General features: G+C 45.8%; 1 protein-coding gene across 3 annotated transcripts in view; it reads left to right on the top strand.

The window, feature by feature from the left end:
• The window catches only part of LOC105467660 (adenylate kinase 7), a 99824-nt gene that overhangs the window by 84099 nt on the left and 2256 nt on the right, over positions 1-13469 (top strand). For all 3 annotated transcript variants that reach the window (XM_071099637.1, XM_071099638.1, XM_071099636.1), the window contains 3 exons: positions 4361-4558; positions 8717-8937; positions 12600-12758. In XM_071099637.1, coding sequence (XP_070955738.1) covers positions 4361-4558; positions 8717-8937; positions 12600-12758 — 578 coding nt within the window. The remainder of the gene's footprint in view (positions 1-4360; positions 4559-8716; positions 8938-12599; positions 12759-13469) is intronic.

The following is a 13469-nucleotide window of genomic DNA, read 5'->3' as shown; positions in this document are numbered from 1 at the left end:
TTCTAGGCAATATTCACTAATTGCAAACTGCGCTAAATCATAACACCCTCACTGGGGCAGCTGGATACATTTCAGCTCAACTGGCAATTTTTCGTGTGCAATTTGTCATGTGCCGGGCACTCATTGAACCTTTTCACAATCCTGCAAGGCAGGAATTACACCCACGTTTACCCAATCCAGAAGCTAAAGCCCAGAGATGTATACAAGTCCACTCACTAGTAAATGGTAGGGGGATTAAATTAAAACTCAGGTCTTCTCACTCCACCGCCTCCAAAACAGAATTAACGAAACCTGCCTGTAAGATAAGGAAATGGAAGCACAGAGGTCAAGTGACCAAGAACTCTTAAACGTAGGCCACTGGGCTGTCCTCTCTTTGTTGGACACAGTGCAAACACGTCTAAGACGTAATCTATTTGGAATGTTAATCTGTTGTTAGCAAACTACCCTCTTTCCAGAAATTGTCCCTATTTTCTATTTCCCTAAAAGAAATACCTGTGGGATTTTAATTGAGGGAGGGAACTGAATGGTAACACGGAAAGGTCAATGCCATTGAAATAATTTACTGCTTAGGATTCCCTAGAGATGGGGGCACATGGGGAATGCCAGGTTTGGTCAGGCGGCAGAAGCAAGAACAAAGGGCAAGATCTAGATTAAAGCCGTTGTTGGGGTTTCTTTGGGAAAGCCGAGACAGGCCACAGTGAACCATTCAGGACTGGCTAGTTTGAGTTTAGGGGTGGTCTCTAGTTGCCTGGGGCCTGGTCCTGGGATGATTTAGGGCAAGGGAAATACTGGCTTGCTGTGTGAGATTAGATAAACGGACTGAGTGGCTTGCATAGGAGGGGCATTCCCAAGTAAGTTGTTACTATCTTTAGGTATTGGCTAGGCCTGGGAAGGGCAGCAGTCTCTCCCCAGATCTGTAAGGCCCCCCTCAAGATATCAAAACAGGCCAGGTGGGTGGCTTACGCCACCTGCAATCCCAGGGAGGCTAATGCAGGAGGATTGCTTGAGTCCAGGAGTTGGAGACCAGCATGGGCTACATAGCAAGACCCCCATCTCCACACACACAAAAACATTTTTAATTAGCCAGGTGTGGTGGCATGTGCCTGTGGTCCCAGCTACTCAGGAGGCTGAGGTGGGAGGATATCTTGTGCCCAGGAGGTCAAGCCTGTGGTAAGCCTTGATCATGCCACTGCACTTCAGTCTGGGTGACAGAGTGAGACCCTGTCTCTTAAAAAAAAAAAAAAAAAAAAAAAGAAATCAAAGCATAAGACGGCCGGGCGCGGTGGCTCAAGCCTGTAATCCCAGCACTTTGGGAGGCCGAGACGGGCGGATCACGAGGTCAGGAGATCGAGACCATCCTGGCTGACACGGTGAAGCCCCGTCTCTACTAAGAAATACAAAAAACTAGCCGGGTGAGGTGGCGGGCGCCTGTAGTCCCAGCTACTTGGGAGGCTGAGGCAGGAGAATGGCGTGAACCCGGGAGGCGGAGCTTGCAGTGAGCTGAGATCCGGCCACTGCACTCCAGCCTGGGTGGCAGAGCGAGACTCCGTCTCAAAAAAAAAAAAAAAAAAAAAAAAAAAAAACAAAGCATAAGACACAGAAAATAAAAGAAACACATTCCAACCTATGATAATCCAGTTCTAGATGGTATTCTCTCCCAGTGAGAAACCACTGCATTTTACCACTGCTGTTAGCCTATGTCCAGTTTGATCCTTTCAAGACCTTAGTTGAAGGAGATAAGTTTAAAGTTGTACCTATCTGATGAATATTTGGAAATTTGTTAAAACAGATTTTTCGGCCCAGCACGGTGGCTTACACCTGTAATCCCAGCAATTTGGGAGGCCGAGGTAGGCAGATCACCTGAGGTCAGGAGATCAAGACCAGTCTGGCCGACATGGTGAAACCCCGTCTCTACTAAAAATATAAAATTAGCCAGGCATGGTGGTGCATGCCTATAATCCCAGCCTATAATCACTCGGGAGGCTGAGGCAGGAGAATCACTTGAACCCGGGAGGTGGAGGTTGCAGTGAGCCGAGACCGCGCCACTGCACTCCAGCGTGGGGTACAAGAGCGAGACTTTGCCTAAAAACAAAACAAAAACCCATAGATTTTTCATGTGATTCCAGATAGCCAAATACAGTGACCTCCTTGTTATCTACAGTCTCACCAAGCAGAAATCTATTACTTGCTATCCACAGTTAGCCAGTGCGAGGACAATAGACATTCTGAATAACTGTCTTGAGATACTGCAGAATCTTGAAGTTCTCTGTGAGTCACAAAGAGAATGAATGAACATTTTTTTTAAAAATCATCTAGTGAGAAGTATATTTTATCATATTAAAAATCTTTGCAAATTGGAAAGCCAAGGATGTTACTCATTATTTGATTAACTGGAATCTTACACCTCCCGATCAGCCTGGAAGAAAGGTAGAATATATTTTTGAAATTCACAGATTATTAACATAATTCACACATTTTCTAACAAATGAGTATCATGTTAGGGAAAAAAATAAGAAAGTTTTCATATAGATGTCTGACATCACAGAGCTTAAATGGATTCAATTTTCAGCAAATCTGTTGACATCATTTTGATTTCAGTACCGTACCAGCATTTGGGGGTTCAGATGTCTACCTTCCTTTTCAAAAGGCAGCCACTCATGAAAATCATGACAATCAAATGGTAAAAGATGAGCAAAAGATAGAACAACTTCCTTGCGAAACTGCCTCTCATATGCAGAATGGAGGTAGTATCAAACTATTATGAATTTACAGGATCTTATTCCACAGGCTGTCTCAGCCTTTGCTTTCACAGTTAGTATCTGCAGCAGATGATGTTCACATATGTCCACATGCCTCGGGGACACACCTCCTGTGGGCTTTCCCCAGTGCGCTTTCCCTTTTCACCCACTCAAGGAAGCTTATTAGAATACAAGTAAACAAGAATGGCATTATGATGTTACAAGCCAATACAATTTTAGAACAAAAATCAAATCATTCCTAAGTTCTGTTGAGCTCTAATAGATAGCAAGGTATTTGTGATGCACCCAGCCACTGATCTGGGCACCAGTGTACACTGGTCCTGTAGTTGAGAACCTCTAGGCCGGGCGCGGTGGCTCAAGCCTGTAATCCCAGCACTTTGGGAGGCCAAGACGGGCAGATCACGAGGTCAGGAGATCGAGACCATCCTGGCTAACACAGTGAAACCCCGTCTCTACTAAAAATACAAAAACTTAGCCAGGCGAGGTGGCAGGCGCCTGTAGTCCCAGCTACTCGGGAGGCTGAGGCAGGAGAATGGCGTGAACCCGGGAGGTGGAGCTTGCAGTGAGCTGAGATCCGGCCACTGCACTCCAGCCTGGGTGACAGAGCGAGACTCCGTCTCAAAAAAAAAAAAAGAGAACCTCTAAGAATCACAACTCACCTTGGAAAGTTTATTTCACTGATCCACACCTGAATCTCTCATTCACTCAACAATTATCCATTGAATTTGTACTAGAAGCTGAAGGAACAGCTGCTTTCACAGTTTAAAAGAAAATCACAGGTGGGTAAAATGGTCATTATTAACATGATCTGTGTGTTGAATTTGATAAGTGCTGACCATATCATGTTGAACGTGTTTCATAGTCAATGGCATTGAGGAAAGAGCTGGATCCATTAAAATTCCAAGAGGTGTTCCCATTTTTATTAATTTGGCAAACTGGCCATCAAAGCATGTTGCTTGTAGCCATAGTTCTCTTTGGAAGCCTGTGATAACTGTGCTGGACAGGAGGCAATGTGAGGCCAGGAGCCGTGGCCTATCCCTGCCAGCACTCGGGGAGGCCAAAGTGGGAGGACTGCTTAAGGCAGGAATTTGAGACCAGCCTGCACATAGTGAGACCTTGTCTCTCTCTAAGATAGATATACATACATATATGCATATATATGTATATATTTTTTAAAAAAGAGAAAAGAGACAATTTGAAAATTAGGAAGCTGATATCACAGGGTTATCTGAGATTTGCTACTTATGATTTCTGCTGCTTTTATTCGGAAGGGAGGAAGGGAGGAAGGAAGGAAGGACCGAGGGAGGGTGGGGGAAGGGAGGGAGGAAGGAAGGAAGAGAGGGAGGGAGGAAGAAAGGGAAAATAACAGATTGCACAAAATAGCAATTGGGCCTCATAGGGTGGTCTCTGGAAATGGGGTGATTTTCATCTATTTATCCTCCATGAGAGGCAGCAAAGCCAATTGGACAGGCTATTTGTGGCAACAGGAGGTCCTGGCGGGTAACCAGACACTTGGGTTACCAGGGCCCATGCGTTCTCCAGCACCCTGCTAGTTAGCTGCGCTGTACTGTGCCAACTCTGGAGTCTCTCCTTCTCCCCAGAATTCGTTTGTGCACTGGATGCTTCGGATGAGTTTCTGAAGGAGCGTGTGATAAACCTTCCTGAGAGGATCGTGGCCGGGACCCACTATAGCCAAGACCGATTCCTCCGGGCTCTGAGCAACTACCGGGACATCAATATCGAAGATGAGACTGTCTTCAACTATTTTGATGAAATTGAAATTCACCCGATACATATTGGTATTAAATGAATTCAAGGATAATGTGAATGTCCAGGACCCCCAGTAAAGCTTGGTGCAGGTCTAGCTGTAATTGTGGGGCTGGGGGAGGGTGGGGAGTATAACCATGGGTTGGGGCACAGGAAGCCATGGAATACACAGGGCACTCCTTCTGGGGAGTCATTCTACGTGGGGATTTGGTGGTGGGTGTTATTATTGTATGAGAATTTATGGGTATATTATGAAGTAAAATGACAAATCCTTTGTTTTTGAGACGGAGTCTTGCTCAGTTGCCCAGGCTGGAGTGCAGTGGTGCAATCTTGGCTCACTGCAACCTCTGCTTCCCGGGTTCAAGGGATTCTCCTGCCTCAGCCTCCCAAGTAGCTGGGACTACAGGCATGCACCACCATGCCTGAGTAATTTTTGTATTTTTAGTAGAGACGGGGTTTCACTATGTTGGCCCGGCTGCTCTCAAACACCTGACCTCATGATCCACCCACCTCGGCCGCCCAAAGTGCTGGGATTACAGGTGTGAGCCACCATGCCTGGCCAACAAACTCATTTTTTAAAAAAGAAATGTGTGTTCGGTGCTGGCTGCTTGGCCATTACCCCAGGTTCCTTGGGGGCAGTGCTCTGTCCCTGTTAAATTATTGGGCACTGGTGCTTTTCCAGACCCTTTCCTGGCCTTCTGACTGGCCAGCCCATCCCCGTAGCTACCCAGAAGAGCAAATAGCTCTTCACCGCATTCCTTCTTCTTTCCTGTAAACACAGCGCTGAGCTTAGCACCAGCAAGCACTTGTGATCCCGCATCACATCGTCACATCGGCCTCATCACCACCATTATGATTCCTGGCTCCAGCTCTTAGCTTTCACAGCTGCTGCGACTTCCCTGGGCTTGTTGAACCCCTGACCTACCTTTCTGGTTTTCTGGACCTTGACACTTATTCCTCCTTTGGGCTTGGTGAGAAAGAACCAGCTTCTGCCTGGTGGAAGCTTCCTGGCCAGGCCCACCCTTGGGACTCCAGGGGCTGCTCTCTACCCCCAGCTGCCCAATGGGAAAGCATTTGGGCCCTGGAGTATCGGGAGACTTAGTGCTAAGGGATAATGTCAGCAGGAGGAAGGAGAGCTAATTCCAGTTGTGGCTGGGCCTCAGTTTTCTCATCTGTGAAATAGGAAAATAATCAGGCTTGCAGGATTGTTATAAACAGTAGAGATGAGAGACACAAAGTGCCTGGCATGTTGAAGGAGTTCAACAAGTGGTCATTTTGTTATTCCTACCAATACTAAGGCATAAAATGACATACTATTATGAAATTTAAAAATGGCTGGGTGCGGTAGCTCATGCCTGTAATCCCTACATGTTGGAAGACCAAGGTGGGTGGATCACCTGAGGTCAGGAGTTCGAGACCAGCATGGCCAACATGGTGAAACCCCATCTCTACGAAAAATACAAAAATTAGCTGGGCGTGGTGGTGCACACCTGTAATCCCAGCTACCCAGGAGGCTGAGGCAGGAGAATCGTTGGAACCCAGGAGGCAGAGGTTGCAGTGAACTGAGATCATGCCACTGCACTCCAGCCTAGGTCACAGAGTGAGACTCCGTCTTAGGAAAAAAAAAAAAAAAAAAGAAATATAAAAATAACAATTTGTAAATCTGCAAATCTTTCTTGTCTGCACCCTCAGCAGTCACTGGGTTTTGTTCTCATCTAGACATGTTTCTGCATGTTGGACATGCTTTATATGTAAAAGCTAAGGGTTCTGCACCTCCTAGTATGGAAATTAGTTTACATTATTTAGAGAACTAGGAAAGAAGGAAGAATATATTTCAGAAAAATAGTGATTGTCATCTTTTCAGTTAGGTCCAGAAAACTGTTTACAGGAAGATCAGGAGAGCCCAGGGAAAAATGTTGAGAAAAAAAGAAATAACAGGGAGGAATGAATGAGTGGCCATTGTGTTCCGTCTCATCCTGTGCCCACCTCATTTGGCCTCATCTGCAGCTGACAACTGGGAAAGAATATAAAAGCATAGGGGAGAAATGCATCCTAAGGATGGGAGGCGGGGAGGGCATCTCACGGTAGGGGATGCAGCCCAGCCTCTGCAAGGTCTGGAATGGGGCCCTGGAAAGATGCTGGGAATCGCATCCTCTCATCAGCTCTGGCCTCTGCTTCTCTCTCAGTGTCTCTTTGTCATCTCTCTCTTTAGGCCAGGGTTCTCTCCCGCTCTGTGGCCTGTGTGGTAGGCTGAGGCCACCCCACACCCAGAGTTACAATGCTACACTGGGAGCTAAGGCCAGAGCTGACTTTACTCTGTTCAGTCCCACATTCCCTGAAGGGCAACTCTGCTGGTCACAGTTTGGGCTGAGGTGCCCCACCCCAGTCTAATCAGCAGTGGCCCGGCTCTGGGGTCAGAGTGGAATATTGCCAGGGGGAATCATTCCTGAGTACCTTCTCAAAGGTGTCCAGTTAGTGATATCAAGGTTGTAATTACTCAGAGTAATCAGGGAGAAATGCATTTATATTATATTATTTTATTTTACTTTTTCTTTTTGAGATAGAGTCTCCCTCTGTCACCAAGGCTGGAGTGCAATGGCACAATCTCAGCTCACTGCAACCTCTGCCTCCTGGGTTCAAGCAATTCTCCTGCCTCAGCCTCCCAAGTAGCTGGGATTACAGGCGTACGCTGCCATGCCCAGCTAATTTTTGTATTTTTGGTAGAGACAGGTTTCACCACGTTGGCCAGGCTGGTCTCAAACTCCTGGCCTCAAGCAATCTGCCCACCTCGGCCACACAAAGTGCTGGGATTACAGGCATGAACCACCACACCCAGTGAGAAATGCATTTAAATGTCACAGGTCAGGCAATGAGGAGCTACTCGATATGACTTTTTCTTTTTCATTTTTTTGAGACAAAGTCTCACTCTGTCACCCAAGCTGGAGTACAGTGGCTCAATCTCAACTCAGTGCAACCTCTGCCTCCCGGGTTCAAGTGATCCTCCTGCCTAAGCCTCCCAAGTAGCTGGAACTACAGGCGTGCGCCACTATGCCAGGCTAATTTTTGTATTTTTAGTGGAGATGAGGTTTCTCCATGTTGGCCAGGCTGGTCTTGAACTCCTGACCTCAACCTACTCGGCCTCCCAAAGTGCTGAGATTACAGGTGTGAGCCACCGTGGCCAGCTGTTTTTTGCTTTTTTAAGGGCTTGCTTCTGTTCACCAACTAGTGCATTGGCTCTGCTCCTCCCCTCTTCCCATGTTAGAACCCGGTGGTGCTTCTGGTCTAGGTCAAGGTCATACAAACATGGGAGGGGTGGTGGCTCATCCCTGTAATCCCAGCACTGTGAGAGGCAGAGGCAGGAGGACTGCTTGAGCTCAAGAGTTGAAGATCAGCCTGGGCAACATGGGGAGACCCTGTGTCTACAAAAACAAAACAAAACTATAAAAAACAAACATGGGTGGGGTGGGCACAGCAGTGACTATGAATGGGAGTGGGGTAAGCAGTTGCCCAGAGGAAGGTCTGAAGGGGCTTAGTACCAAAATTTGTCCGCTGCACACCGTTCTCTGCAGACACCTTCCAAGCAGCCCTAAGAAAGTGGTATAGAATTTACCACCTCAATGACCGTGGAGATCTCAGTATTTATCCATACACCATTTTTCTTTTTCTTCTCTTCAGTCTTGATACTAACATTTTTCAGATATTCTGGAGTCTGGATTTTTTTTTTCCTATTCAAGTAGACTCACTGAAATGGTTATTTTTTTGTGAATTGAAAACGTATCCCAGAATCGTTGATTTTCAGAAAGGTCACCCTGTTTGGCCTCCCACAAGTGCAGGACTTCCTTCTGTAGAAACCTCTGAAAGAAGTGTCCCAGTCTTTGCTTGAATACTTCCAGGCATGGAGAGCTCATTACTTTTCAGGCAATCCATTCCCCCATCCAACCACACTAATCAAGTCATCGTTAGAACTCATAGACCCAAGTCCACATTTCCCTACCCACGACTCTCAGACTCTGGTCTGATATTTGCCCATGAGGGAAAAAAGTCTGAACTATGCTGGCAATTAGAAAAGAAAGCCCCATGTGGTAATTTACATAATTGACTATCACAAGTTTATAGTAATAAAGAATTTTCCCAATTGCAGGCAGGCCTAGAATATAAGTATGTGTTGATCTCTCTCCTGGTATTTAAAGATGTAGGAAAACTTGAAGATGCTCAGAATAGACTTGCTATCAAACAGCTCATCAAAGAGATTGGGGAGCCTCGAAATTATGGTTTAACAGATGAAGAAAAGGCAGAAGAGGAGCGGAAGGCTGCGGAGGAGCGGCTGGCCAGGGAGGCTGCTGAGGAAGCAGAACGCGAGCACCAGGAGGCCGTGGAGATGGCAGAGAAGATAGCTCGCTGGGAGGAGTGGGTGAGTGGTGTGTGTGTGAGTCTGTGTGTGTGCGGAGCAGGGGTGCGGTGCCTGGCAAAGCCATTTAGGCCAGTTCCACTTCCCATCCTGCTTTAGGGAAATGTCATGAAAATACCCCAAACAAATTTGCGTTTGCTTTTTGTCATTTGTAACGTTTGAAAAAGGATATCCATGGTCTTTTGCTTAGTTTTTTCCCTTTTTGTTTTTGTTTGAGACAGGGTCTGGCTGTGTCGCCCAGGCTGGAGTGCAGTGGCGCAATCTTGGCTTACTGCAACCTCTGCCTCCTGGGTTCAAGTGATTCTCCTGTCTCAGCCTCCCCAGGGGCTGGGACTGCAGGTGTGCACCACCAAGCCCAGCTCATTTTTCTGTTTTTAGTTGAAATGGGGTTTCACCATGTTGGCCAGCTAGGCTGATCTGAAACTCCTGATCTCAAGTGATCCGCCCGCTTCTGCCTCCCAAAGTGCTGGGATTGCAGGCGTGAGTCACCGTGCCCAGCTTGCTTAGTATTAATAACAAAAACTAGCCATTATCAGGTGTATTAGTCATACAAATTCCTATAAATATGTAACATTTTACTATGCATTGACCTCATTATTTTATTTTATTTTCCTCCATTTACCCATGTAACCTACCCAGGTGGTCAGCTTCATTCAACCCCTCCTCATTCCCCAAATCACTGAGTGTAGCAAATAATTCTGCTTCCAAAAATAGCACTCTTAGGCTGGGCATGGTAGTTCATACCTGTAATCCCAGCACTTTGGGAGGGTAAGGCTGGAGAATCACTTGAGCTTAGGTGTTCAAGAACAGCCTGGGCAACATAGCAAGACCTTGACTCTACTAAAAATAAAAATAAAAATTAGCTGGGCATAGTGGCATGCCTGTAGCCCCAACTACTAGGGAGGCTAACGTGGGAGGATTGCTTAAGCCTGGAGGATTGTTTGAGCCTGGGAGATTGAGGCTGCATTGAGCTATGGTGATGCCACAGCACTTCAGCCTGGATGACAGAGTGAGACCCTGCCTCAAAAAACAAATACCATCACCAAAAATGACACCCAAATCTGTCCCCAGCTCTCTAATTCTGATTAGGGGCAGTGTTTCTCATCCGAATTATGCAGTGCTTTCTCACTGTCCTCCCCAACTCCAGCCTGGTCCATCTCCAGTCTGTTCCCAAGCAGCTGCCAGGTGATCCTTCCAAACTGCAGACCCACCATGGCCATTCTCTGCTTACAGCTCCTCACAGGCTCTCGATTATCACAATTTGATAAAAGTCCAAACTTGTCATTGTGGTCAAGGTCCTTTGTGACCTGGCTTCTTCTGATACTTCCTAGTTTCAAACAGTGCACCAATGATGGTCATCTGCATGACTCACTGCCTCACAGACACATGGCATCTTGACCAGAAGTCGTCTTTCTAGTGAGGCATTTCCTGGTCTCTGTAAAATTCAATGCCTACCCCTTCCCACAACCTGTCACATCCCCTTTTACACTTTTTAATTTTCCTCTTTGTACTTACTCTACCTATTTTACAGTTTATGTATTTACCTTGTTTCTTGCCTTTTCTCTGCACAGAACTTAAGTTACATGAGGACAGCGATGTCTATGTTGTTCACTGCCATATATCCAATGCTTAGAATAGTGCCTGGCACGTAACAGGCACTCAAAAAATGGAAGGAAGGAAGAAAGGAAGAAAGAAGGGAGGGATGGAGGGAGGGAGGCAGGCCCAATGCACACATTTTGGGTGCCTGATTAATCTTAAATTCCTAAAGTTTGCTGTGTCAGACTAGACATGGTTTAAGTTTTGATACATATTTTATTTTATTTTATTTTTTATTTTTATTTTTATTTTTTTTGAGACGGAGTCTCACGCTGTTGCCCAGGCTGGAGTGCAGTGGCGCGATCTCGGCTCACTGCAAGCTCCGCCTCCTGGGTTCACGCCATTCTCCTGCCTCAGCCTCCTGAGTAGCTAGGACTACAGGCGCCCGCCACCATGCCCGGCTAATTTTTTGTATTTTTTTTTTAGTAGAGACGGGGTTTCACTGTGGTCTCGATCTCCTGACCTTGTGATCCGCCCGCCTCGGCCTCCCAAAGTGCTGGGATTACAGGCTTGAGCCACCGCGCCCGGCCTTGATACATATTTTAAAACTGCCCTCCAGCAATGGCAAACCAGTTTACGTATCATCTAACAGGTGGTTATTTCCCTACACCTTCTCTAAACCTACTTTCTCAATTTTGCTCGCACATGTCAGGCTGATAAAAACTGTTCTCATTGTTTTGATATTCATTTCTCTGATCACTAATCTTACAGCTTTTTCTATGTTTGTTAAGCATTTATGTTTCTTCTCATGTTGCATATTTTCTCTGCCCATGTTTGGGCTGTGTGTCTCTTTCTAATTATTTTGCAAAAAGAACTCCTGATAAATTAGTTCAATAGAAACAGGAATGGCTCCAGTTGGCCTCCTGAGTCGTGCTGCTAGAGTTCAAATCCCACTCCACTCTCTCTGTAGGTATGTGGCCTTGTGCAGGCTCCTCTCTGTGTCTCAGTTTCGCCATCTGTAAAGTGGGGATAATGATAGTACCTACTTCATACAGTCATTGAGGTGACTAAAGAGGTAATATACGTAAACTATGCACAGCGCCTGGCAAGTAGCGTGCATCACGTAATATCCTCATCACATCTTTTTTATAATGTGTTGCAGTTTTTCTCAATTCATCATTTATCTTTTAACATCATTTATGATATTTTCTCTGACCACACAAAAGTTTCATGTTTACATGTAGTCAAATCCATCCACCTGTTTCCCATTTTGATTTCTGGGTTGGCAATCTTGCCAAGACCTCCTTTCAAACAAATATCAGCTAGGACTCTTTATCTTGCAAGTGATATTAAAAGCAAACTCAAAATGACTTCATCATAAAGAAACCCAGAGAAGTCCAGGGGTAGGGCTGGCTTCAGGTAAGGTGTGATATAGTGGCTCAAATGATGTTGCCAAGGACTTAGGATCCCCCTCTCTGTCCTGCCTTGCATGGGAGGCTTCATTCTTAGGTGCACCTACCATGCATGGCAGGGCACTTGATGTGCTCATCTTTAACTAGAATTTTTTAAAAAGACAAGTCAACAATTTACAAGTTATTATTAGTCATATATTTGTACTAGTACTGTTTACAATTTAGGTATTGTAAATTGTAACCAATTTTGATGTTGTGCCGATCCTTAATTAGAATCTATGGCCAGGAGGTGGCTGGATGATGGGTTTAAATCCCACTCAAACTAAACCACTATGCTGAGAAGGGAGATTTCTCAAAAGAAATCTGGAATTATGACTCCCACAAGAGAGGGTGGCTGTATGCTGAGCAAAGAATTGCACACGTCACTATCCCAATGCCCTCCAGACTTTCTAGTGGCATTTTTTTTTTCTTTCTATTTTGCTTCATCTGGGCAGCTAGACATTATTTTGGTGTAAGATGTGATCCAATTTATTATTTTCCAAATGACTAAGTTGTTATAACGCCATTTATGTATTTTCCCTGCTGATTGGAAATGCCATCTGTATCATAGATGGTGACTATTTCTAGCAGTGTCTCAGTGCACTCTAAGGTGAACTGTGTGAGTGTTCTCCCCTTTCTCACTACATATTTACTTTGCCCCCAAATGTTCTATTTTAGAATAAACGACTAGAGGAAGTGAAAAGAGAAGAAAGAGAATTACTGGAGGCTCAATCAATTCCCCTGAGAAACTATTTAATGACCTACGTGATGCCAACTCTTATTCAGGGCCTGAATGAATGTTGCAACGTCCGACCCGAAGACCCTGTTGATTTTCTGGTAAAATATTTAATTATTTTAAACATTTGAGGTCGGGTGCGGTGGCTCACACCTGTAATCTCAGCACTTTGGGAGGCCAAGGTCAGGGGATCACTTGTGGTCAGGAGTTAGAGACCACCCTGCCAACATAGTGAACCCCACCCATCTCTACTAAAAATACAACAACAACAACAACAACAACAACAAAAATTAGCCGGGCATGGTGTCGCACACTGTAGTCCCAGCTACTCAGGAAGCTGAGGCAGGAGAATCGCTTGAACCGGGAGGCTGAGGTTGCAGTGAGCCGAGATCGCACCACTGCACTCCAGCCTGGGCACGACAGTGAGACTCCGTCTCAAAAAAATAAATAAATAAATAAAACAAAATCTGCCTGAATCTTTTTTTTTTTTTTTTTTTTTTTTTTGAGACGGAGTCTCGCTCTGTCGCCCAGGCTGGAGTGCAGTGGCGCGATCTCGGCTCACTGCAAGCTCCGCCTCCCGGGTTCACGCCATTCTCCTGCCTCAGCCTCCCGAGTAGCTGGGACTACAGGCGCCCACAACCGCGCCCGGCTAATTTTTTGTATTTTTAGTAGGGACGGGGTTTCACCGTGGTCTCGATCTCCTGACCTTGTGATCCGCCCGCCTCGGCCTCCCAAAGTGCTGGGATTACAGGCGTGAGCCACCGCGCCCGGCCTTTTTTTTTTTTTTTTTTTTTTTTTGAGACGGAGTTTAG

This window comes from Macaca nemestrina, chromosome 7 (genome assembly GCF_043159975.1).
Source record: "Macaca nemestrina isolate mMacNem1 chromosome 7, mMacNem.hap1, whole genome shotgun sequence".
NCBI lineage: Eukaryota > Metazoa > Chordata > Mammalia > Primates > Cercopithecidae > Macaca > Macaca nemestrina.
This window is presented reverse-complemented; position numbering and strand designations above follow the sequence as displayed.